This window comes from Boleophthalmus pectinirostris, unplaced genomic scaffold, assembly GCF_026225935.1.
Source record: "Boleophthalmus pectinirostris isolate CB_2022bp ecotype Guang Dong unplaced genomic scaffold, ASM2622593v1 HiC_scaffold_6, whole genome shotgun sequence".
Classification (NCBI taxonomy): Eukaryota; Metazoa; Chordata; class Actinopteri; order Gobiiformes; family Gobiidae; genus Boleophthalmus; species Boleophthalmus pectinirostris.
Genome location: NW_026571447.1, coordinates 35,389,296 through 35,417,243, shown reverse-complemented (window position 1 = coordinate 35,417,243; position 27,948 = coordinate 35,389,296). Strand labels below are relative to the sequence as shown.

Genomic DNA, 27,948 nt, shown 5'->3' with positions numbered 1-27,948 from the left:
TTTGTCGTGCAATGACCCTACAGTAAGTCGTCAGTGAAATTATAAACACAAACTTGCTGTTCATGCGCTGCTTTTCTTTCTTGGAATTCTGTAATTGTTTAAAAATGTTTGGCGTTATAATTAGTTTTTACTTCAGCCAAAACCCTTTCGGTCATGATCCAAGGGGCTATAGTCTATGTTTTGTTTTGTTTTTGTTTTGTAGTGCTGCAAAATGACCAAATTAACTGTTACTACTGTATTTAGAATTAAAACACAGCCTCTTTAAAGTCTTTTACAGTCTAGTTTAAACATGGTTTAGGTCTGGTTTAGATGGTTTAGACCTGGTTTAAATCTGGTTTTGATCTGGTTTTGATCTAGTAAATACCTGGTTTAAACATGGAATCTGGGTTAGACCTGGTTTAGATCTGGTTTAGAACTGGTTTAGACCTGGTTTAGATCTGGTTTCTATCTTGTAAATACTTGGTTTAAACATGGAATCTGGGTTAGACCTGGTTTAGACCTGGTTTAGACCTGGTTTAGACCTGGTTTAGAACTGGTTTAGAACTGGTTTAGACCTGGTTTAAACATGGGACCTGGTTTAAACCTAGTTTAGGTCTGGTTTAAACCTGGTTTAGATCTGGTTTAGACCTGGTTTAAACATGGGACCTGGTTTAGACCTGGTTTAGATCTAGTTTAGATATGATTAAGACCTGTTTTAGACCTGTATTAGACCTGGTTCTGATATGGTTTAGACCTCTGTTAGACCTGGTTTAAACATGGGACCTGTTTTAAAACTGGTTTAAATATGGTTAAGACTTGTTTTATACCTGGTTCAGCCCTAGTTCAGACCCGGTTCAGACCTGGTTCCCTCGGTTTAGACCTGTTTTAGACCTGGTTTAAACATGGGACCTGGTTTAACAGGTACAGCAATCTGAAAGCGGCTCCTCGGAGAAAACTCTGCTCAAAACAGGTCAGGTGGGAGCCAAAACCCTTTCGGTCATGACCCACGGGGCTTTAGTCTAGGTTTTGTTTTGTTTTTGTTTTGTAGTGCTGCAAAATGACCAAATTAACTATTACTACTGTGTTTAGAATTAAAACACAGCCTCTTTAAAGTCTTTTACATAGTATTTCTGATCGAATTCTCCGATACAAAAACTCTATTTACAACTTGATTATCTTTTCTGTAAAATCCACACCAAAATCACTATTAAGGTTTTTCTTGCAGAGCTCGTTTGCACTCAGTTGCTCAACGCCGCTGGATCGGGCTCCTATCCGCTTACACTGACCACTGCAGTAGAGAAAAGACAAAAGGTATTGAAACTGCTCAGGTCAAAACGAGGGATAAAAAGTTCTCCACCAAAACAGAAGACAATTTAAAGTTAACTTCTCTGGGCATAGAAACTTTTACCAAGTTTTACTGAGTCTCCTTTTTCAACGTGTTATGCCTTCAGAAATACAAACCTATATTTCTCATCGACTTCATTTTCTTTACCTAAAAATAGTTAAAGCTGCACTGTGTCACTTTTTGTATGAGCTGTGCCTCCTGCTCCACGATACGATACATACCTCGATACACAGGCCATGATACGATACATACCTCGATACACAGGCCACGATACGATACATACCTCGATACACAGGCCATGATACGATACATATGTCGATACAGTGCAATTTCGATTCGATATGATATATTTCAAATCGATTCGATAGGTTCAATAAAAAATAAAGGCTAAATCATGGCTGTGATACTAAAAGTCTTTGTTAAACCACTTCTTGTGCAAAGTTCATATGAAACACAAACATTTTAATCATCAAAACAGTAAAAATGTCAAATGTGTCGCATAAATGAGTTTGGTTTCACTCCACAAGCAACAAAACTGTAGCACTGTAACAAAATAATTTAGTAAAACACACCTAAAAATCCTCTCGGTGATATATCGATACAGCAGCCCACGATATCGATACTGTATCATCATATTAAACGATACGATATATCGATATTCCGATATTTTTGCACACCCCTATTAAACTGTGTGTTAAAGGTTGTATAGAGGATTTTTTTTTGTTTCAAACTGTCAGTGAAAGATTAAAATATCATTACAGAGATGCAGCAGCTTTGTAATTATGATGAACAAAAAAAAAAGAACGAAAATCTATCAACTGTGGACGTAGTGATAAACATCAGAGGCTCCCTCATTTTCTATTGGCTGTTAGGTTGTCAATCAAACTCCCTAGTATAACTGACTCGTAGGCATGCGGGGATTATGTGGTTTACGCAGCGGTTCTTAGAGGCTTTTTCGAACTGTCGCTTCCTTGCATTTCGCAGAAAATTTGTCGCGACAGCGGACGAGAATCCACGACCGGTTCACCGCAAAAGAAAGTCCATTTTTGAGGTCGCTGAAAGAAGAAGAGAAGTGGAAAAGTAGCAAAGCCAAACTGAGGTGATTCTTGGAGATCTCGTCCAGCGATGGCGCGACCGAAGCAGATGAAGGGTCTAAAAACTGACGCGTCGGTCGCTGAATTACTTCTAGACAGGTCACTTCAACAGTAATTCTGAATGTGCACAAGGACTGTCGCTGTATTTCTCTTCCCTCAAAAAAATCCTCTATACAACCTTTAAGCTTCAGTGACATGAGCAGTTGGATGGCACAGAACCTCCTGCAACTCTACAGCTCCAAATCTGAAATAATTTTAATCGATCCTCCCCAATCCACCTCTCACATCAGCAGTAGTCTCTGCCCGCTCGCTCCCAACATCATCAACATCACCTTCACGTAAAAAGAGTCAGTCCTGTTTTCTCCACCTCCGCACAATTAGTAAAATCAAAACTATCCTCTTCTGCCCTGATCTTTGAAAAAGTCATCCACGCGCTCATTTTCTCCCGTTGTCAGGGAATTGACCCCGACCTCAAATATTAAAGAACACGCCAGGGACACAGTGGTTGGTTTTACTTGCGCAAGGAGTAGGAGAGAGCTGCCTGTCTCATCCTAACTGAAGCTCTCTTCTCTCCATCGGCCTTTTATTGTAGAGCACACAATTAGCATACAGTAGGTTACTTTGAATACAGTACCTTTTGTTCACATGTTGTCTCATGACTGACAAGCTTCCACTGACACAGCCCCCATTATACACAGGTTTCACATTCCAGGTGGTAGATAGCTTCTAGCAATTCCCCAGAGTTCTGTGTTAACCTCATGATGTTTACCATTACTATTTGTTTCTCCCGGTACATTATCTTTAATGAGTCAGCCAGTGCATCAGCAAGATCACCTGATACAGCTTGAACACAACAAACAAGTAAAACAAAAAGCCAATGAGTGTGTATACATGCACATCAATAACCCGGTTATGATCGGGTTTTTTGAGTATCCTGGTTTCTTCATGGTGCATGTAAACACAGTAACCCGGTTTCAGTAACCCGGTTATGGCAGTAACCCGGTTATTAGAAACTGGGTTACTGTAGCTGGTTTATTCCGATAGTAACCGGGATACTTGTGGCATGTAAACGCAGTATCCCGGTTACTGCAACATAAAGTTGAGTGCGCATGCGTCCAAAAGACACTTTCCAGCCTTTCACCACAACAGTAGTGACATAAATAAATTGACCAACATAAATAAAGTGACCAAACGAGTGAAATGACTGTAAAATAAAGAGCTGCGCTAAACCTGCACACGTACAATCTGCACTCGTACGACCTGCACTCGTGTGACGCTGAAAAGCTAAAACATGAACTATCTCCTATACTCTATATGCACGGAACACACTTACCATCATTAGCACCTCTTCTGTCACAGAAATAACACACATAATCCACAGAGTCGAGTCATTTAGTCCAAAAGAAACTGATCGCATCAGCGGCGCAAGGAGCGAGTTGTTTTTATCGCCGCTAACAGTTTATGCTAATTAGCCAAACGGTCTTAAGTTTCGTTTCTGTAAAACGTAAAAAAATGTGATCACAGCTGAATGATCTGATCAAACGGGCTGATGTGTCTATAGTGTTTATGGTTTATATGTTGTAAAGTTGAGTTTATTTATGCAGAAGATTTTAATGAAGAATCTGCACAGTGGATTGTGGGAGATCTCGTAGCTCCTTAGCTTCTTATGCTAAAGAAGCTCACGGTTTGTATTTTTCCTGGTTTATGAAATTGATTTAAGTTAATTTTTGCGCCTGCGCATTTGTAAGATTATGTCAAGAAACCAGGATACTCCATTGATCATGTATACGCGGATATGAGTGTCCCGGTTTCTCAGTGTGCATGTAAACACAGTAACCCGAATACTGACATAACCGGGGTATGGCTAATAACCGGGTTATTGATGTGCATGTATACGCACTCACTGTTGATAACTTATACTACATCATGATTACCTTTACATGAGAAATGCTTATAACATAAAAATTCTCTAACACCCGTCTAGACTGTTGCACCTTCCTCCTCTCCGGCCTTGACTCCAAATCCATCTCCCACAGCAGCTCGGCTCCTCACATGACGCTGTTTTACGTCCCTTCACTGGCTGCGTGTGTGTTTTAGAATTGATTTTAAGATTTTACCGATCACTTTTAAAGCTCGTTTAGGTCTAAGTTAAATTACAGAACTTTTGCCCTCCTCCCGCAGACCTAGATCCTCAGGCAGGTCCTTGTGGCTGTTCCAAAGTCCAGGCTCCGGATGAAGGTGATGGAGCCTTTTTTAGTCCGGGCTTTGGAGCGACCTGCCTGAGGAGAAAAGGCTCGCACCATCAGTATCACTTTTAAATCACTCCTTTAGACTCATTTTTATCAATTGGCTTGATTTTATTCCTTATTTATTATTATTTTTTAAGTATCTCGCCTAATGAAACAGAATCTATGGAGGTAAAATTGAACCACCAACCTTCTCATTTTCAGACAGCCCATCTATCACCACTTTAATGTTATGCACGCCTTATTTCCCAAGCCTATTTCATTGAGTGGAGTACAGCTTTGCTATTTTACACATTTCTGAAGGAGTCCTTATGTTATGGTAATACGATGCAAATGAGCTGAACTGTGCACGAGCCTATTCTGCTGTTGTCTTTGTGAATAACCTGTTAAATTCACAAATTCCCTCTCGTGCAGCAGGTAATTTGCAGGAGGTTCTAGTGGATATCCTCTTCAAACGGAGCTAAAATAAAACCTGATATTGGAGCAGAGAGCTGTGGAAGTGCCAACTCAAACTCCCACTCTCTGCCCATCCAGCGACAAGAGGCTGGCACTATTAGCACCCGACTATCAGCGCCCAACAACACGTCCTGCTGTACGCCTGCTGTACATCTGGTTTAAACGTGGGACCTGGGTTAGACCTGGTTTAGATCTGGTTTAGACCTTGTTTAGAGCTTGTTTAGACCTTGTTTAGATATGGTTTATGTCTGTTTTAGACCTGGTTTAAACATTGAATTTGGTTTAGATCTGTTTTAGACCTGTTTTAGAACTGGTTTTAATATAGTAAATACCTGGTTTAAATATGGAACCTGGTTTAGACCTGGTTTAGATCTCATTTAGATATGGCTTAGATCTGTTTTAGACTTGGTTTATACATGGGACCTGGTTTAAATATGGTTAAGACTTGTTTTAGACCTTGTTCAGACCTGGTTCAGACCTGGTTCAGAACTTGTTCCCTCGGTTTAGACCTGTTTTAGACCTGGTTTAAACATGGGACCTGGTTCAGACCTGTTTCAGACCTGGGTCAGACCTGGTTCCGTTGGTTTAGACCTGTTTTTGATCTGGTTTAGATATGGTTTAGACCAGGTTTAGACCTGTTTTAAAACTGGTTTAAATATGGTTAAGACTTGTTTTAGACCTAGATCAGACCTTGTTCAGACCTGGTTCAGACTTGGTTCAGACCCGGTTCAGACCTCGTTTCCTCGGATTAGACCTGTTTTAGACCTGGTTTAATCATGAGACCTGTTTTAAACCTGTTTTAGATTTGGTTTAGATATGGTTTAGATCTGTTTTAGACCTAGTTCAGACCTGGATCAGACCTGTTTCAGACCTAGTTCAGACCTGGATCAGACCTGTTTCAGACCTGGGTCAGACGTGGTTCCGTTGGTTTAGACCCGTTTTAGACCTGGTTTAAACATGGGACCTGTTTTAAAACTGGTTTAAATATGGTTAAGACCTGTTTTAGACCTAGTTCAGACCTAGTTCAGACCTGGTTCCGTTGCTTTAGACCTGTTTTAGACCTGGTTTAGATATGGGACCTGTTTTAAACCTGGATTAGATCTGGTTTAGACCCGGTTTCAGACCTGTTTCAGACCCGGTTCCCTTGCTTTAGACTTTCAGGTTTCTGTATTTTTATTTCTCGCCTGTAGATTAGATTTAAATGTGATATAGTCGCTTCCTTGTTATTTAAAAGAACCGTTGCTTACATCTCAGTCTGTTTTGTCTCTTTCTCACTGACCCGACGGTTGAGAGGGCGATTTTAGTGTGATTAGCGGCCCCGGTCTGCGCTCCCTCGACGCGGCGGTGATGGAGGCTGAGTGGTGTTGTCAGGTGGCTGTCTGCGGCGGGTTCAGCCCATAGACACTCAGACACCGGGCCTAATCTGATCTGAACGGGAGCCGAAGTCTACGCCATCCCCAATGCCGCCCTGGCCCTCCACACTTCAGCGCTAACTCACCTCACATTACCCACCGCAGGCCGCCCGCTAACTCGCCGCGACAGCTCAAAGCAAAGCCTCAACCGTAGCATTTCAATTACCCACCCGCCCCAGCTCGCACGATCGCGCCTGAAAAGGGGTTAGCGCTGGCCCACACCGAACCATGACTTCAGAGGGAAGAATCCAGGAGCCTAGTGTGGAGGATGTGGATACGAGAACCAGACTTACATAAGCAGGTGTGTGTGTGTGTGTTGACTTGGGAATGCACACGACTTAAGAAGGTCCTATATTACACTAAATATATTTCTGTGAGCTCTAAGCCGTGTTAGAAAAGATACCGCCTAGTGCCTCTGCTCAACTTCACTGGTTATTATTTACCTTTTAAATGCATTCATCTCAGTTTTCGTGAATATCTCAAACAGTGTTTAATTCCGTTCAGATCCTCTTACAGTTTACGTCAGCCCCCTTCATTTAAAAACGCTCTGGTTCAATATTTACAGAACCCATGTCATTGTTTTCGATCATTCAGTCTGTTATTGTATCAAACTTTTGCGCTGCCTGCCCCACAGACTGATCCAGGACTAACCCAGGACTAACCCAGGACTAACCCAGGACTAACCCAGGACTAACCTAGGACTGAACCAGGACTAAAACAGGAGTAAAACAGGACTAAAACAGAACTAATCTAGGACTAAAACAGGACTAAAACAGGACTAAACCAGGACTAAACCAGGACTAACCTAGGACTGAACCAGGACTAAAACAGGACTAAACCAGGACTGAACTAGGACTAAAACAGGAGTAAACCAGGACTAAAACAGAACTAATCTAGGACTAAAACAGGACTAAAACAGGACTAAACAGGACTAAACAGGACTAAACCAGGACTAACTAGACTAAGACTAAAACAGGAGTAAACAGGACTAAAACAGAACTAAAGGACTAAACAGGACTAAAACCAGGACTGAACTAGGACTAAAACAGGAGTAAAACAGGATTAAACCAGGACTGAACTAGGACTAAAACAGGAGTAAACCAGGACTAAAACAGAACTAATCTAGGACTAAAACAGGACTAAAACAGGACTAAACCAGGACTGAACTAGGACTAAAACAGGAGTAAAACAGGATTAAACCAGGACTGAACTAGGACTAAAACAGGACTAAACCAGGACTAAACCAGGACTAAAACAGGACTAAAACAGGACTAAACCAGGACTGAACTAGGACTAAAACAGGAGTAAACTAGGACTAAAACAGGACTGAACTAGGACTAAAACAGGAGTAAAACAGGACTAAACCAGGACTGAACTAGGACTAAAACAGGACTAAAACAGGAATAAACCAGGACTGAACCAGGACTAAACCAGGACTAAACCAGGACTAACCTAGGACTGAACTAGGACTAAAACAGGACTGAAACAGGACTCACTGTCAGGACGGGCTCGGCGGTGACCGCAGGAGGAAGCTCCGTGAACTCAGCTCCGCACCTCACAAAGGTAATCGCGGCAATTGCCCGATCGCGTTTTGGGGACACCGCTTTGCTCTGGGTTCTCTCCCTCAAGTCCAAGATTAGTCCTGGTTTAGTCCTGGTTTAGTCCTGACCCACCTGTGTGTAAATCATGTCTGACTGATACAAAAAGTCTTTATTAAACCACTTCTTGTGCAAAGTTCATATGAAACACAAACATTTTAATGATCAGAACAGAGAAAATGACAAATGTGATGCATAAACAAGTTCCATAAACCAAAAAATACTCTTGACGATATATCGATACAACAGCCCACGATATTGATACTGTATCATCACATTAAACAGTAAGATATTTTGATATTTTTGCACACCCCTACATATAACCTCGGTTCGTTTTTGATCAGGAAACATGACAGTTTAACGCTCAAAAACACAGATTTAGCATAATATAGGACCTGTAATGGCCGGCGTTTATAGACCTCTTGTACTTGGTTTGTCTTGGCCCATCAAACCTTCACTCAGCCTCTCCAGATGTTGCCAGCGCTCTTTATTGTTCCAGATGTGAACAGCTGGAGCGGCGCTGCCTCTGCGAGTGTGTGTGTGTGTGTGTGTGTGTGTGTGTGTGTGCGGAGCAGAGGAGTGAAGGGGCTGACCTCCATTTAGACCCACAGACCACGAGATAGAGCCGCTGATGGGGAGTCCCTCCGGTTCGGACAGGTCACGGCCCGGCTGCCACTCAAACACACGTCTCTATCTGAAGGAGAGAAAAGAGGGAGGAGGGGAAGAGGAGGGAAGAGGGAGAAAACACACGGAAGGGGAAAAGGAGAGGAGAGGGAGGAATGGAGAGTGAGATAGAAGGGAAACGGGAAGGTGAGAGAGCGAAGATTGACGGAAAGATGTAAGGGAAAGAGCAGACGGAAGGAGGAAAAAAATAAGTGAGGTGGGAGTTTGAAAGAGGATGTATATATGGAGAGAGGAAAAGGGAAAAAAGAGAGATGAGATTGAGGAGGTTGGAGGGAGGAAAGAAAGAGGGAGGGAGTGAGTGAGGGAGCATACAGAAGGGAAAAAACACCCTCTAAAACAGGGGTGTCAAACATATGGCCCGGGGGCCAGATCCGGCCCTCCAAGACCTTTAATCTGGCCCTCGGCTGATTTTCTACTGAAATATTTTAATTATATTTTCTATTAAAATATTGGTAATTTTCTGCGGTGTTTATCACAGCAGCATCTACAGCGTCTCTGTACGTGGCCCCTCCCACCAGAGCAGCACAAATGAAGACTTGTCTCTTTCCAAACGCTCTTAAAGGACGATCGTTTTGACTGTTGACCGTGACACCCTCATCAGAAAAAATGTCAAAATGAGAAAAGTGAAGCCGAGTGCAGGATTTTCCAACAAAAATTGACTTATTCCTATTTACATACAAGTTCATGTTAAAACTTTGTGTTGAAATTGCATTTTTCTTAAAGTTTCAGGTTGTTCATAATATTATAATATTTTGTAAAAGAAAAAGTTCATCAGTTAGAAAAGATTTCAATAATAGATTTGTGTTTCTCTGCACAAATATTTGATCTTATTGTTATTTTTGGGGTTTATATTCCAATAATTTTTTGATCCGGCCCCTTTGGGATCAAAGTAGGTTGGATACGGCCCCCGGACCAAAATGAGTTTGACACCCCTGGTCTAAAGCCTCATTTAAAGGTGCACTGTGTAACTTTGCTGGTGGGGGGGTCTGCCACATGCTCGTTTCCATGGAGATGTTACTGAATGCGTCGCCTTGAATGGTCCACGGTGTTTTTATTTCTTGAAAATTGCATTGAAAAACCTGCATTCGTTCTGTGAGTTGGTGAATCGTGCTGGAGTGTAACTGCTGTATTTTAACAGAGAAGATCCAGTGTGATTAAATAAAGTGATTGATTGCATTTATATTGCTCCTTTCAAGATGCCCAACGCGCTTTACAGTTGGTTACGTTTGGAGATAATTACTGTAAAAATGTGTTCTTAAATGTGGCCTTAAATGTGTCATCACTATTCAGAATGCAGTGATACAGTTTTCCCACGATTTGATGTTTATCTCGATTCACTGGTCACAATATCAATTTGATTTTGATGTTTTAAGATGCAAAAAAAAACAAAAACAAAAAAACTCATGTCATTTTTTTTCTGCTATAATAAATAAGACTATGATATGAATGAAACATTACACAAAATACATTAAGTAAGTCTTTATTTATATAGCGCTTTTCACAGACATATGTCACAAAGACGCTTTACAGAACATTATAGATTCATTATTCTTTTCTCTCCACACAATGGTGATGGTAAACTGCTATTGTAGCCACAGCTGCCCTGGGGCATACTGACGGAAGCGCGGCTGCCATGCCAATCTGCGCCATTGGTCCCTTTAACCACCACCATCACTCACGCTCGCACCACTTTCATACTAGGCAATGTGGGTGAAGTGTCTTGCCTAAGGACACAAGGACAGTTTTTTTGTGACTGGAGCCCCCCTGTGGCCCCTGATTTCCCCAGTGTCTCCCAGTTTATATGTGACGTGTTTTAGTTCATTTGGTTCAGTGATTTGCGGCTCAGAATTTGAATTCAGTGAAAATAAGAACAGAGTTTCTCAGACTATTTTATATTTGATCATATAGCCAGTCTACTCTTAATATAGAGCGTTAGGGGAGTTATACTATCAGACTGTTCCTTCTTTGATGATGATTTGATGGTTTATTTTCCTCCTGAGTCTCACTGCACACGCCTCATGTCTGTGTCGATGCTGTTCTGCCTCCACCAGCAGAGACAGTACGTAGCTCCGCCCACACTGCCCCCTACAGCTCTCTCATCCTCTTTCTTCACACTCAAACTATGTTATATTACACAGAAATGTCTCAACAGACCATTTTCTGAGTAAAACTTATGAGCCAAAGTGTAAGAAAAAGATCGTGTATATTGCGAGTTGCTTCATGGGTGTGTATACGAACGCATTTGATTAAAGCCGAAGTAAAGCCAAAAGCGATTCTAAAATATTTAAAAGTTAGATGGGTTGATAATTTAAATAATTAATAATGAATCACTTCAATAAACCAATAATGAAATAATTGAAGAAAACACACAAAGATTAACTACTGATTGTTTAATAACAAAAATACCTGAATCACACATTTTGAAGTGAGTTTTTTGTCTTTAACCTTTTCCCTTCCACCTTTCTCCTTACGTTTTCTGTTCGACATCTTTGACAACGAATAACCCACTCTTCTTTGTCGCCTTTTAAGCCTGTACAGTTTATGCTTGACAAATGGGTAAATTGTCGTATTAGCGCCCTCTGCTGTTTGTACAGCCGACAGCAGGTAGACCAGATGGCCGTTTTGGACTTTTCCAGAACGCACAGATTACTAGTTCTTGGTTGAATCCCTAGTTTTGGCAAAGATGTTCAACAAACAGAGTATAATATGATTGTACTGTATAACATTCTGAATATGTGTTGTTCTAAGTGTCTTTTCTCTTGTTTGTTGTTGTTTTTCTTCAGGTCCAGCGCTCCAGGAACAAGCAGATGAAGGAGATGTTTCCAGAGGGTTTCGGGATCCACCACGCGGGAATGCTGCGCTCCGACCGCAGTCTGATGGAGAGCATGTTCTCCAAAGGGTACCTCAAAGTCCTGGTCTGCACCGCCACACTGGCCTGGGGCGTCAACCTGCCCGCGCACGCCGTTATCATCAAGGTACGAGCGGGTTTCTCTATTATTATGAGTTTTTGTTTTGGGGGCTGACGGGGCTTGAAGATGCTGTACCTGATTTTTTAAAATATGAAAACACAACTGTAAACGTTTTGCACATTCTTAACATCCTGGTCATTTGGGATGGTACAAGATCTCGTAACACAAGAATCCGTGTATCATTCGTTTTTCAATATAAAACCAAAAATAAGAAAACGAAAAAACAACAGTTTTCTTCACTATTTGTCTCCAAACCCAAAATGAAAAAACGGAAAACAATTCGTTTTTTCAATTTTCGATTTTGTATTTAAGCGAAGAATGGAAAAAACGGATGACGGTCGTTTCCCATTTACGTGACTTCAGTGACTGCGATGCCGGACTTTTGCACCACGTACGGACTGAACCAGGACTGATCCAGGTTCGAAACCAGACCGGGACCAGAGTGGGACTGAGACTGGGACCAGAGCGGGACCAGACCGGGACCAGAGCGGAACCAGAGCGGAACCAGAGCGGGACCAGAGCGGAACCAGAGCGGGACCAGAGCGGAACCAGAGCGGGACCAGAGCGGGACCAGAGCGGGACCAGAGCGGGACCAGAGCGGGACCAGAGCGTACTCCGAGCTTTGACTCCGAGCCTCCGCGGGGTCCGAGCCTCAGCTTCGTGTTCCAGCCCTGCCGTGAGCTCTGAGCCTGCGGTCTGGTCCCGGACCTGGTCCATTTGAACCAAAAGCTCTTAGTTCGGTTCGTTTTCGTTGGTGTTAAAGCATCAGTTGGATGCTTTGCACCACCTCGGAACCAGCCGCGGTTCTTGAGTGCGCAGGACCGGAGCAGATCTGGACCTGTAGTCCACAGTGCATTCTCACTTTCCCGGCACAGAACCAGCGCGCAGACAAATAGAGGTAAATAGGTAAATAGAGACGTCTGGTTAGGGGTGGGCGATTTTGAGATATTTTAAATATATCGAGATATTTTTAAAACTCGATATGGATTCTGACATATCGTATATATCTATAAAAAGCGTATATTCAATTCTTATTTCGCTGATTCGCTTGTTTGCCTTCTCTGTTGTCGCCCCCACACGTTCCCACCTCCCTGATTTTGCTCGCTTGTGTCTCATTCATTCCTCACTACTGCTGTGAATACCGAATGTTGGTACCAGTAAAAAGCTTAAATGTGGCAGAAGCACTTTGTTCCTACATGAACTGCCGACCTGTTGCACTTCAATAAAAAAGAACTTGTGGAATTTGTCATATTTATTTTTGCAGTTTTCAGTTTTAGGGGGTTATTTTTCCTGTACACATATCAAGATATATTTTGTATATCGAGATTAGGGATGGGCGTGATTAGTCGATTAATCGATAACTGATTATTAAGAATTTCGGCGATTACGTTCATTTCTAATCGACAAACCGAATGTAGGTTGCTATGCATAGCGTAGGGTGACCAAACGTCCGTTTTTCCCCAGACACGTCCGTTTTCCACGTCCTGTTGTGGCCATCCAGGTTTTTTTTTTTTTTTAATAAAGTGATGCAAATGTTCAGGTTTTAATTTCCTTTTATTGGTCCATTAAATTGAGCGGCTCTCATAGCTCGCTGTCACTCAGACCAAGCTGTTTTTTTACTGAGTTTATGCAAATGAGTCATGTGGTTTTAAGTTTTGTTTCTGTGAGATTTGCGCAACCTGAATTAAACACATTATAATCTCTAACGGGCTGATGTGGCTCTATAGTGGTTATGGTTTATATGTTGTAAAGTTGAATTTATTTAGGCAGATTAGTAATAGTATAATAATGACCATTTTAGTATAACAACATTAATGATTATTCGATAATCAGTCGTTAATTCTCCCGACAATCGATTAATGAAACTTCATTGAATGCCCATCCCTAATCGCGATATAGCAAAATATATTGAGATATATTTTTTGCTCCATATCACCCAGCCCTACGTCTGCTTACGATTTATGTCAAATAAATTTTGAAATATTCAGTTTACTGAAATGTACATTTCATTTTGTTCATTGTTCATTCAGTGTTTCTTTCCATTTCCAGTCTCTTTCTAATAATATTTCCACAGTGCTACTTTATATTTAAGCTTTTTCACTTAAACAATATATGCATGCCTTTGTTTTTGGACTCAATCATTCATTATTACAAATTGTTTGCCATCTCTCCACTGCCTCTTACCATTTTAACACAGTCGCACAGTCGAGGTTAAAATGTGTAAATGTGTCTTGCCAAGCACAGAACAGTAGTAATGTAACAGAGCCGTCAGATAACCACATAAAAGATGTTGAAACTACATGACATAAACTGCAAAACTTGTATCAGATGCGGTTAAGTTCATTTTCTTCCCACGCGTTTCTTTCCCACGACTTATTCACAGTCTGCTTCTCTTCAAACTTCCATCACTTTTTATGCCAAGAACATTTAAATCTTATATCAACGCACTTTTACCCTCCACAAATGTCCCTCTCTGTCCATTCTGCAGCGAGAGCAGAAACCGTGCCAACTCACGAGCCAGATACTATCAAATTTATATCACAGTCATTTTTAACCATTGTATTCTGAACAGACTTCTTAATACTACTACTACTGCTACTACTACTACTACTAAAACTACTGCTACTGCTACTGTTTGTGTATAGGGTAGGGGTGGGCGATATCTCAATATTTAAATATATCGAGTTATTTTTTAAACACAAAATGGATTCTTTATGCGTGTGTTTGTGTGTCTGTCCACTCACGATAATTCCGCCATTTATGGACCGATTGTCACCAAATTTAGTACGTGGGTCAAGCCCCCGTGCCTGATGCCACAAAAAAAAGTTTGGTGATGATCTGAGGTCATTTAAGGTCACATGGTTCAATTGAAAAGTCATTTCTGAACCACCTGCGGCCTAAAATTTTCACCCAATCATCACACAAGTTGGCACACACATAACCGGGGTACACTGGATGTTACAGGTCAAAGTCACCTGAAGGTCAAGGTAACCAAGGTCAAATATGCATTTTTGGTCATAACTCCGCGAAGGATCGAACTCGAGCGACGGGAGTGTCTCAAAATCTCAGAAAAATTATTATGTATTTATAATTCTATGCATTTGTAGAGTAAAATATTAAACGTTTTCGAGATAATCACTAATTATTACAGTTCCTTTCTCTTTCAGTGTAGCCGTTAAAATTCTAATTGGAACGAAAATAATTTCCATTTCATGTTTTTCTGGTGATACACAACACACTGATCTACAGTCACACAACTAACATATACACAACTCATGAAAAATAAAATTTTGGTTACACACTAGTAAACACAGACATTCTCATGTGTGACCAATATCACACAAATGTTCTTGGGCCTGTACAAATACACACATTACATTGTGGATATAATGATCATGTAATACGGGCTGGACTCCTGTTGCTGTCTGATTGCTTTTCCCTGCTTGCACGTGCTCTGCTTTTCGCCTCCGCCTCCTAGAGTTTGTTCCCCCTCCGCTTGTCTCATTCAGTACTCACTAATGCCCTGAATGCCAAAAGTTGCCGAAACCAAAAGCTTCTAGCACCACAAACCTTTTCCACCATTTACAGACTCACCATCAGCAGCACATCGTCTGTCACAGAAAGAACACGCATATTCCACTGAGTCGTGTCCTTTTTTAGTCCGACAGAAGCTGAATCGCATCAGCACACAAGGAGCGAGCAGTTTTTTCAGAGCTTTAGTTTATGTAAATAAGCCATGTGATTTTAAGTTTTGTTTCTGTAAAATGTAAACAAATGCACAAAGCTGCATTAAACACATTATAATCTCAAACAGGTTGGTGTGGCTCTAATAGTTATGGTTTATATGTTATAAAGTTTATTTATGCAGAAGATTTTAGTTAATAATCTGCTGCAGTGTAAAACTTGTACAGTAGTGTTTAGAAATGATCGGTTTGATCTGCGCAGTGGATTGTGGGATACATCAGAGCTCCTTACCGCGGGTTAGGAACATGCATCTAAACTAAGGAACCTCCTGAGCTTCCTCTGCTGAAGGAGCTCATGGTTCTGTTTACTGTACAGTTAACAGAGTTAAAGCAACAATGAGCTTGAGTAGAGTTGTTTTATTTTTGAATGAGAAGAAGGGAATATGTATTATTTCTTCTTTTATTTTACAGCTATTTTTGTATACAGGAATTTTTTATTTTAATTTTTTTTTAAATGTCGCAGAAGCATTATTTCCTTACATGAACTGCCGACCTCTTTGCATTTCAATAAAAAAGACCTTGTGGAATTTGGCAGATTTGTTTTTGCAGTAGTTTTGGGGGGTCAATTTTTTCCTGTACAGATATTGCAATATATATCGCATATCGAGATATAGCAAAATATATCAATATATCGCCCAGCTAGTATAGGGTCTGACGTAGGGGTGTAACGATATCCAAGTCTCACGATACGATATCATCACGGTATGAACCTCACGGAACGATATTTATTGCGATATCGAGGGAAAGCTCACGATTAGTGATGTAACAATATCCAAATCTCTCGGTACGATTTTTTCACGATATACACCTCACAGTATGATGTTTTGTGGAGGCTAATATGCTTCTTTTTCCTCTTAAAATGCCTTGACAAGACTTAATCCAAAGAACTAAGACTTAAAAGTGTTTAGAACTGGTGTTTCTTCTTGTAGTCTGCACTGAAATGGAGCAAAGGATCATGGTCTATGTAGTTCCCTCTGTCTTTTTGTAGCTACGCTGCACCATAACTCTTCATTTAAGCAAAGAGACTTGTAATTTGATATATTGTGATGGTCCTTGATATTATTGTGAGAACTCTAACGATACGATATCACGATATTTTGGTTATTGTTACATCCCTATTCTGAAGCCATAATGATTGAGCAAAACATGGTCTTAACTTGAAACAAATTGAGTCTAGTGACAAACAGAATTATCTAAAGTCTCCCTCTGGTCTAATCAGGACTTTTTTGGGTCATACTTATTATTAAATTAACACTGTGTAACTTTGTGAAGGTGGAATATCATCTGCATGACTCCATGGAAACTAGAAGGTGAAAACTGCGCTTAAGAACATTTTCGATGGCACTAGATACCTTTTTTGACACATGGGGAATGTTAAAAGAACAACATTTCCATGGAAACAAGCAGGTGGAGCCCCTCCTCCAGGCAAAATAAGAGTCAGGTTTGGAGAAATGCAAGGCCTCAGTGCAAAGAAAACATCCAAAATAAAACAATACCATAAAACGTGCTTTTATTTATGTCAATTTTTGTCTAAATGCCTTTGATGCAGGTCAAAAAACAGGACAAGGACTCGCGTTCATACTCACACCACATCTAAACTGGGACTAAACTGGGACTAGAACAGGACCAAACCAAGCCTATATCAGGACACGATCTAACCAGGACAAGCGTGAAACCAACCTAAACTAAAACTGAACAAAACCAGGACTTGTCCCATCTGTTTCCACGATGCCATCTGTCTGCGCTCGCCTCATCTCTCATATGTTTTCTGTCACAGGGCACTCAGATCTACGATGCCAAGCGCGGCTCTCTGGTGGACCTGGGCATTCTGGATGTGATGCAGATTTTCGGTCGCGCCGGCAGACCTCAGTTTGACAAATTTGGAGAAGGAACCATCATCACCTCGCATGAGAAACTGAGCCACTACCTGACGCTCCTCACGCAGCAGAACCCCATCGAGAGCCAGTTTCTCGACAGCCTGGCCGACAATCTCAACGCCGAGGTCAGTGACTCGAGACGGGACGACGTCACATTACATGATTTCACTGTTCAATATGAAATCAAAATGCAATATTTGATAACTTAGATCAAAACTGCGATAACACCCAGGACTACAACAAAACTTAAAGGTCTTATATTATGCCAGAAATTCCCTAAAATGCTGGCATACATTGAACTGTCTGTATTTTTTTTTTTTTCATTTTTGGGCGTATATGTATAAATAACATATTAGGGGTTTGCAAAAATATTGAAATATCGAGATATCGTATCGTTTAATGTGATAATATGGTATCGATATCATGGGCTGCTGTATCGATATATCGCCAACAGTATTTTTAGGTATATTTTACAAAATTATTTTGTTACAGCTACAGTTTTGTTGTTTATTTAGAGGAAGGAAACTCATTTATGCGACACATTTGACAATTTCACTGTTTTGAGGATTAAAATGTTTGTGTTTCATATGAACTTTGCACAAGAAGTGGTTTAACAAAGACTTTTAGTGTCACAGACATGATTTAGCCTTTATTTTTAATTGATCTGTATTGAATCAATTTGAAATATATCATATCGAATCGAAAGTGCACTGTATTGAGTTATGTATCGTATCGGCAACTTCGTAATGATACCCAGCCCTGTAACATATTAGTAACTTATATATAACTAATACCAACTAATGCTTAGCGTGTACAACTTACTGTGATTTTCCGGAGTATAAGTCGCACCAGCCAAAAAATGCACAATGAAGAAGAAAAAAACATATATAAGTCGCACTTTTTGGGGAAATGTATTTTATAAAATCAGAGACCAGGAACTGACATTTCATCTTGAAAGGCAAGTTACAGTAAAAACAACAGAACAGAGAACAACAGACTGAACAGGAGTTAATATGTTAACGTAATATATTAACAGTTATTCAGATAATTATAGCATAAACAACAGAACATAAGTTTACCAGACTCACGATCTCACTCCAAATCACTAAATCCATTGAATTCTTCATCCTCGGTGTCACATCTGCTTGACCTCCCGAGATAAACCACAGATCCGTGATGTAAACAGAGCTCCTCTTCCTCTTCTGTGTCGCTGTCGTCAGACTCAGCGTCAGTTCCAGTTAGAATTATTCGGGTCTTTCTGAATCCCGACAGGATGGTTTCGGTGTCACTGAAGTCCAGGTTTTGTCCATCCATCCAGTGACTTCAGGAAAGTTTCATGGTTCATCCTCCCTGTGTCACAAGTTTCTCTCTCACTCCAAACTTTCTTTCTCCAGCTCGATTACCGTTTTCAGATGCAGATTTTATGACTTGCAGCTTCTAATCTCCAAAATCTGATTTTCTTTTTGGGACATTTGTGTTCAGTCTTCTCAGTCGTCTTTATAAGTTTGTTTAAATTTAGAAGTAATGGTGCGATCGACTGGCATGATACAGACAGGACAGAGGCTCTTTCTGCAGGAGACATGCGCAGTAGAGCCAAGTGACAGTGGTACAGGAGGAACAGGAGCAGCAGATACTGACACACAAGACTACAGCCTCTCACAGCTTCAGGGTGACAATTTTAATATATAAGTCACACCGGAGTATAAGTCACAGGAAACACCCAAACCATGAAAAAAAGTGCTACTTATAGTTTGAAAAATCTGGTAATAATGGTCTATAGTTCATATAAACAGTTCCTCCGTTGCCTCCAGAGTTCAGAAGTGAAGCTCGCTCTGCTCTGTTCAGGCATTAGGCGATTATACTGCGTAGTATTAAAGCACATAGTGGATTAATGTATGTATTAGAGTTAGAAATGGACTCATCTGGTAAACCTCGCACATTTTATAACATAATAATCTTATAATTTACTTCACTACAGGCGTGACCCAAAATGACCCTGTGAAATGAAGTCCAGATAGAGCAGTCTAGTGCAGATCCCACTCGCACAGTGACACACACTGAATCTGTGTGACTTTATCATTCGGCAGCTGCTTATTTCAGACGATTTCATCATATTTTTTTAATTACAAACTGTCAGCTCGCGGTCTATTTTACACCTGTCGCCGTCTGCACCTGTCGAGACGTCTCTGCCTCATCCACACTCAGGTTTTTATTTAAAAGTCAAATTTTGGGAGAAACCGACACACTTCGAGTTGGGACAATAATGCAACAGTGAGCTCAGGTTAGGTCAGACACGGCAGCTGCATTCACAGGAAAAATCAACAAATAATTTATGTTTTGTTTCATATTAATTAAACATATAAATTGTGCAAAATTTACTTTCTGCAATGTTATAGTGCTGTTTCCTTATCACAAACATTCCTGAAGTGGTTTTATATGTCATCCCTGCATGTTTGAGTAATCCAGCGATCTTTCCTGGGCCCTATTTGAACCCTCTTTGCGTTTAGTGGTGCGATTCTGTCTATGTCACCCATACAGCCATTTTTCAGAAATATAAAAAAGCAATTACCGTATTTTCTGCACTATAAGGCGCTCTGGATTATAAATCGCACTGTCATTGAATGGTATATTTTCAAACCTTTTTCACATATAAACTGCACCGGATTATAAGGCGCATTAAACGAAACACAACAGTTAGATAAGTCAGTCAAATTTATTTAACGCGTTCACAGTAACTCTCAACTTTGTTCAATTGTAACGCGTAAAATAAAATATTTTCTGAGAGGGTAAATTGTGAGTGTATTCACAATAACTCAATAATTGTTCAAACAGTTGGGCGATTACGGCTCTCGTCATTATCCGTGTCAGTGTGGTTACTGTTCCCTGTCAGTTCAGTGATGATTCGGGTCTTGGTGAAAGCTCGAACCACAGTTGATACTGATCCTTAGCCCTGGCGTCCCCGATCCGTCGGCAGATCGTGGCGTAAGTCGCTCGGCGCTGTCTTCCTGTCTTGGTGAATGTGTGCTCTCCTTCTCTCATCCACTGCTCCCACGCAGCTCACACTTTCACTTTATAACAATCTTGAGTTTAAAGTCAGTGTTGTAAGCGTGTCTCTTGACAGGTGCATTTTGATTTTAAAAGGAACCACAGTATGTTTTACTCCTGATGCTCCTGACTACGGGAGCCGTAATGCTGCAAGTGGAGCGGCTTTGTAGTTTACTAAAGTCGTACTAAGACACAACAATAAATTCATATATAAGGCACTTGAGATTATAAGGCGTGCAGTCGCTTTTTGATTAATTTAAAGGCTTTTAAGTGCGCCCTATAGTGTGGAAAATACGGTAATCCTCCATAGAATTGTAATACCTGTTCTTTAAATCTGTGTCTTCTTTGTATCGTGATTCCAATACGTAACGATTTAGTCTAATATAATTTTCAATATGATGAGTAATTAGGCTCGTTGCTTTGGGGATTGACAATTAAAAACAAAATATGAACTAGGATTATGAGATTTATCATAATTTGAATAGATGCATTGCCATTTTTTTTTTTTTTAACTATGCCATTTTTTCCCCCATAAATAACTTAATATCAATCATACCAGAAATCTGTGAATTCATGTAACTGGTGATTCACAAATCACATTTTACGAACTGAATTTTCAGTTTTACAAATGAAATTATTTTTTGCATATGAAAAAAGATATATTTACAAATACACATCTATTTGTAAAGGCCAAAATACATGTTTTTTCCTGTACAGATATCGAGATATATATCATAGATCAAGATACAGCAAAATATGTCAAGATATATTTTTTGCTCCATATCGCCCAGCGCTAGTATTGGGTCTGAAGCAAAACATGGTCTTTTTTTATTTATTTATTTTTTTTTTTTTTGTCATTCACTTTTTATTGGATTTCCATCTTGTATAAAGACACACATTAAAAACAGACAACATTCAAACAGTAAGAACAAAACAAAACAAGACAGTGGGGGTAAATATAAAGACATACAAAGTTGGGTCCTTTTGTCGTTACATACCTCATCCATTTTGACCAATAGGTTTCAAATATATCACTCTGTAGCTTCAACTCAAATGTAATCCTTTCCATTTAAAAAAAATATTATATATCAAGTCAATCCATTCATTTATTGTAGGTGTTTCCTGTCTAAGGAGTTATTCCTTTTTTGGCAGCCACCAGTAAAACTCTCATTAAGTATAAATCTGCTTTAGAAAGGTGCAATAAAACTAAATCTCCACAATACATTATTTTAAAATTATATTGTATCTTCCTTTTAAAGACCACCTCCGCAAAACACGGTCTTAACTTGAAATAAATTGCGTCTAGTGACAAACAGAAATATCTAATCAGGACTTTTTTGGGTCATACTTATTATTAAGACTCACAAATCACATTTTAAGAACAGAATTTTCAGTTTTACAAAAATTAAAATATGAAATTATTTTTTGCATATGAAAAAAGATAGAAATACCAAAATACACGTAGGTATTGCACATGTACAAATCAGTGACCAATATTTTGTAGATCACCATCTGTGCGGTTGTGGATATTAATGAGAAAAGTACCTCCATATTATAAAAAACAAAAACAAAAAAACATTAACCCTGTAGTTTACATCTATACAAACATGTTCTGAAATGTAATTCTTGTGTCAGTTTGTCACTTCATATTCTTTATTTCTATTGTTCATGTTAACCAAAAACCAAAATCCTTTTATTAAAATATAAATTGCAATCGCAGTGCTTACCAGAAAAATCACAATCTCCAATTTTTCTCAAATTGTCCATCAAGCCCAAACCCACGAATACTTTATAATTTTATCAAGCAGTGCAACAATTCACCATATTTTACTTTATACACATTATACTATGCAATAAGGACAATATTTACAGGTATTTGTTTGCAAACCCATTCAAGCATTTGTTCCTCAGAGATTCAAGAAGCTATTGTTGATGAAATTTTAAATGACAGCACATCTTGGGTGTACTTCCTGCTCTTCTCCACTAGATGGAGACAGAGACCAGTCATCAGATTTAACACTGCATTACTGTTCACTGTTGATAGATTAATTCAGTTAAAGATATTTTTTTTATTGCATGATTTAGTTATTTTTATATGTAATAATAATAATAATAATAATAACCCACAGGCCAACATTATTTTTTTATTTATTTTTTATTAAAGGTGTAGGTTTGGCATGATATCCTGTCTGGTTTAGTGACAATATTGATTTATTCCTACTTCTTTTTTTTTCCGTTTCTCAGATTGCATTGGGGACAGTGACGAACGTGGAGGAGGCGGTGAAGTGGCTCAGTTACACGTATCTGTACGTCCGAATGAGAGCCAACCCTCTGGCCTACGGCATCAACCACAAGGCCTACCAGGTAACACTCACAAAAACTCACCGAACTCTACGAAGTTTCTCTCATTAGTATCTGAAAAAGGTTTAGTGTAGTTTAGACTTTACTTTTTTTTTTACAATACAAAGGTGGGTAAAGGCAGAATGTAACGCAACAACTCATTACACTTTTTTGTTTATCATTGAATTTCCAGATAAAGAAAGAAAGATTAAGAGAAAAGAATTTAAGTGAATCAATAAAACTATCAAAACTAGACACGATGGCTCAGTGGTTTGTTCTCTACTCACAGCAAGAAGTTTAGTTCTGGTTTAGTTCTTGTTTAGTACTGGTTTAGTCCTGGTTTTGGCTTGGTTTTTGTCCTGGTTTAGTCCCAGTTTTGTCCTGGTTTCGTTCTTGTTTTTTCCTGGTTTAGTCCTGATTTAGTCCTGGTTTAGTTTGGTTTAGTCCTGGTTTAGTCCTGGTTTAATCCTGGTTTAGTCCTGATTTAGTCCTTGTTTAGTTCTTGTTTTTTTCCTGTTTTTAGCCTAGTTTTGTCCTGGTTTTGTCCTGGTTTAGTCCTGGTTTAGTCCTGGTTTTGTCCTTGTTAAGTCCTTGTTTTGTCCTGGTTTAGTCCTTGTTTAGTCCTGATTTAGTCCTGGTTTAGTCATGATTTAGTTCTGGTTTAGTCCTTGTTTAGTCCTGCTTTAGTCTTGGTTTTGTCCTGGTTTTGCCCTGGTTTTGTCCTTGTTTAGTCGTAATTTTGTCCTGGTTTAGTTCTTGTTTTTTCCTGGTTTAGTCCTGATTTAGTCCTGGTTTAGTCCTGGTTTAGTCCTAGTTTAGTCCTGGTTTAGTCCTGGTTTAATCCTGGTTTAGTCCTGATTTAGTCCTTGTTTAGTTCTTGTTTTTTCCTGTTTTTAGCCTGGTTTTGTCCTGGTTTTGTCCTGGTTTAGTCCTGGTTTTGTCCTTGTTAAGTCCTTGTTTTGTCCTGGTTTAGTCCTTATTTAGTCCTGATTTAGTCCTGGTTTAGTCATGATTTAGTTCTGGTTTAGTCCTTGTTTAGTCCTGCTTTAGTCTTGGTTTTGTCCTGGTTTTGCCCTGGTTTTGTCCTTGTTTAGTCATAATTTTGTCCTGGTTTAGTTCTTGTTTTTTCCTGGTTTAGTCCTGGTTCAGTCCTGATTTAGTCTTAGTTTAATTCTTGTTTTGTCCTGGTTTTGTCCTGGTTTAGTCTTGGTTCAGTCCTGATTTAGTCCTGGTTTAGTTCTTGTTTTTTTCCTGGTTTTGGCCTAGTTTTGTCCTGGTTTAGTCCTGGTTTAGCCCTGGTTTTGTCTTTGTTTAGTCTTAGTTTAATTCTTGTTTTGTCCTGGTTTTGTTCTTGTTTAGTCCTGATTTAGTTCTGGTGTAGTCCTGGTTTACTCCTGGTTTAGTCCTAGTTTTGTTCTTGTTTAGTCCTGATTTATTCCTAGTTTAGTCCTGGTTTTGTCCTTGTTTACCAAAATTTTAAAGATTTAGAAGCAAGAAGATTCCAGGTTTGATGGGACATGGGTTCGCTGCAGTCGCCCGCTGCTCCTGAAAAGTTACCCAGTGGTATTGGAGAATTGGGGTCAAATGCAGAGGATAAATTTGTCTTGCGGATCATAAATAATCAAACTTAACTTTCCCTTGACACTGATTCTGATTCAAATGTGAACTTCAAATCTGAACTCCACACAGAAAGATCACAGGAATCCAGCTCTGAATATTTTTTACTTGCCGTTTTTCCTTCTCCATCGTTTAGAAATGTGGCAAAAAAAATAAAAAGTGTCCTTATTCATATCAAAGTTGTATAATTGTAATGTTGTTTTCAGATGGACCCTTCGTTGGAGCTGTACAGGAAGGAGCTGGTGATCGAGTGCGGGAGGAAACTGGACAAAGCCAGAATGATTCGGTTTGAGGAGAGGACCGGGTACTTCGCCTCCACAGACCTGGGCAGGACCGCCAGCCACTTCTACATCAAATACAACACCATCGAGGTAAAACTCACAAGCTTGTGTTTACAAAAATACTCCGGATTTACAAGAACGGGTGTGCACACTTTTAAAATGTACTTATTTAAAAGTCCCATTTTTGTCCTGGTTTTCTTCTTGTTTTGTCCTAGTTTTGTCCTGGGTTTGTACTGGGTTTGTCTTGGTTTAGTCCTGGTTTAGTCCTGGTATAGTCCTGGTTTCATCCTGGTTTAGTCCTAGTTTAGTCTCCTGGTTTTGTCCTGGTTTTGTCCCGGTTGTGCCCTGGTTTTGTCTTGGTTGTGTTCTGGTTTTATACTATTTTTGTTCTTGTTTAGTCCTGGTTTAGTCCTGGTTTAGTCCTTATTTAATCCTGGTTTAGTCCTAGTTTAGTTCTCCTGGTTTTTGTCCTGGTTTAGTCCTGCTTTTGTTCTTGCTTAGTCCTTGTTTAGTCCTGTTTTAGTCCTGGTTTAGTCCTGCTTTAGTCTTGGTTTAGTCTGCTGGTTTAGTCCTGGTTTAGTCCTGGTTCTTTTCTGGTTTTGTCCTGGTTTTTGTCCTGGTTTTGTCCTGGTTTTGTTCTTGCTTAGTCCTGGTTTTGTCCTGATTTAGTCCTTGTTTAGTCCTTGTTTAGTCCTGGTTTAGTCCTGGTTTTGTCCTGGTTTAGTCCTGGTTTAGTCCTGGTTTAGTTCTGGTTTCACCCTGGTTTTTGTCCTGGTTTAGTCCTGCTTTTGTTCTTGCTTAGTCCTTGTTTAGTCCTGGTTTAGTCCTGGTTTAGTCCTGCTTTAGTCTTGGTTTAGTCTGCTGGTTTAGTCCTGGTTTAGTCCTGGTTCTGTTCTGGTTTTGTCCTGGTTTTGTTCTTGCTTAGTCCTGGTTTTGTCCTGATTTAGTCCTTGTTTAGTCCTTGTTTAGTCCTGGTTTAGTCCTGGTTTAGTCCTGGTTTAGTCCTGGTTTAGTCCTAGTTTTGCCCTGGTTTAGTCTTGGTTTAGTCTTGTTTAGTCCTGGTTTAGTCCTGGTTTTGTCCTTATTTAGTCCTTGTTTAGCCCTGGTTTAGTCCTGGTTTAGTCCTTGTTTAGCCCTGGTTTAGTCCTGGTTTAGTCCTGGTTTAGTCCTGGTTTAGTCCTAGTTTTGCCCTGGTTTAGTCTTGGTTTAGTCTTGGTTTAGTCCTGGTTTAGTCCTGGTTTAGTCCTAGTTTTGCCCTGGTTTAGTCCTGGTTTAGTCCTGGTTTAGTCCTTGTTTAGCCCTGGTTTAGTCCTGGTTTAGTCCTAGTTTTGCCCTGGTTTAGTCCTGGTTTAGTCCTTGTTTAGTCCTGGTTTAGTCCTGGTTTAGTCCTGGTTTAGTCCTGGTTTAGTCCTAGTTTTGCCCTGGTTTAGTCTTGGTTTAGTCTTGGTTTAGTCCTGGTTTAGTCCTGGTTTTGTCCTGATTTAGTCCTTGTTTAGTCCTAGTTTTGCCCTGGTTTAGTCTTGGTTTAGTCTTGGTTTAGTCTTGGTTTAGTCTTGGTTTAGTCCTGGTTTTGCCCTGGTTTCTGTTCACCTTTTATAGATTTTCTCTCCTAAAAATGTGATAATCATTCATGTTTTCTGTGTTTTTAGACCTTCAATGAACTGTTCAACTCCCAGCGCACGGAGGCCGACATCCTCAGCATCGTGTCCAAAGCGGAAGAGTTCGATCAGCTCAAGGTGAGGCCGCGTTCCCGCTTTCATATTCAGATTTGTGCCTGGAATTCACCCGCTCCGTGTTCGGTCTCAGGTGCGTGACGAGGAGATGGAGGAGCTGGAGCAGATGTTGTCGTCGTTCTGCGAGCTGCCGGCCGCCGGGGGAGCGGAGAACGGTTACGGCAAAGTGAACATCCTGCTGCAGACGTACATCAGCAGAGGAGAGGTGGACAGCTTCTCCCTCATCTCGGACCTGTCCTACGTCGCTCAGGTCAGAACTACAGATGATCAGAGCCTTTTTTGTTTAGTATTTTATTTATTCATTGCTGTAACAGATTTTTACTGTCTCAAAAACATGAAAAAAGATACATTATTCCTCACTTACCTTATGAATTCAGAGCGCCCTAATTATTCACCACGATGAGTTTATACCGTAATTTTCCGGAGTATAAGTTTCACTAGCCAAAAAATGCGTAACGAAGAAGAAAAAAACGTCTCACTTTTTGGGGGAATCGATATTTTATCTTGAAAGTCAAGTTCTAGTACCGTATTTTCCGAGCTATTAGACGCGCTCTTAAGCCTCCAACCCCTTCAAGAAAACGACACAATCCAGAGCGCAACTATACACGAATCCACTCGGGTGTCCCAGTACGACTTCAGTAAACTACAAAGCCGCACCATCCACAGAGCACGCAAACACACATGGAGCAGACAGCGACCGCACAGCGAAAAACACCCACAGACACACTCATCACTCCACGCCGACGAGGAACGGAACGGAGGAACGAACTGAAAAAGCGAGTGCAATGTGCCGCTTCTAGACACAACAGAACAACTGAGTCACTGCGAACACGCCGACAATCCGTTGGTCCCAGACACACCCTCCCTACACGCCACAACTGAACAAAGCCCAGAGTCACCGTGAACGAACAAACAAACAAAACCACTGGTCCATCCAACTGTTGTGTTTCATTTAAAGTCCGGTTTATTTGTGAAAACGTCTCTGTCGTCAGACTCAGCATCAGTTCCAGTTACAATTATTCTGGCCTTTCTGAATCCCGACAGGACGGTTTCATGATTGTCTTAACAAGTTCGTTTAAATTTTACATTTTCAGTGGTGCAGAAGTAATGGTGCGATCGACTGACATGACACAGACAGGACAGAGGCTCTTTCTGCAGGAGACATGCGCAGTAGAGCCAAGAGACAGTGGTACAGAAGTAATAAGCTTAGAGCGCCCTCTCAAGGCTGTCAGTGGGAAAATTTTAATATATAAGTGGAACCAGAGTATAAGTCACAGGAAACTCCCAAACCATGAAAAAAAGTGGGGCTTATAGTCCGAAAAATACGGTAAGCACTTTTCAGAACTCTGCTCTGCTCTTGAGTTTTGCTCACAGTTAATCTAACAGCAGACTTATTTTGACCTGCTTATAAAATATACTGTATCTGTTCTGGTGCAAGACAACATTTGCTCAAATACATGGGGAAAAAAGGTGTACAAGACCTTTCACGATAAAGGTATAATGTATATGTTTTTTATTTTATTTAGTTT

General features: G+C 40.1%; 1 protein-coding gene across 1 annotated transcript in view; it reads left to right on the top strand.

Annotated features, from left to right (window-relative positions):
• The window catches only part of ascc3 (activating signal cointegrator 1 complex subunit 3), a 323,589-nt gene that overhangs the window by 216,102 nt on the left and 79,539 nt on the right, over window positions 1-27,948 (top strand). Inside the window, 6 exon segments of the mRNA XM_055163753.1 lie at window positions 11,598-11,789; window positions 17,304-17,528; window positions 22,693-22,812; window positions 24,612-24,776; window positions 26,336-26,422; window positions 26,493-26,669. Of these exon segments, the coding sequence (XP_055019728.1) occupies window positions 11,598-11,789; window positions 17,304-17,528; window positions 22,693-22,812; window positions 24,612-24,776; window positions 26,336-26,422; window positions 26,493-26,669 (966 nt within the window).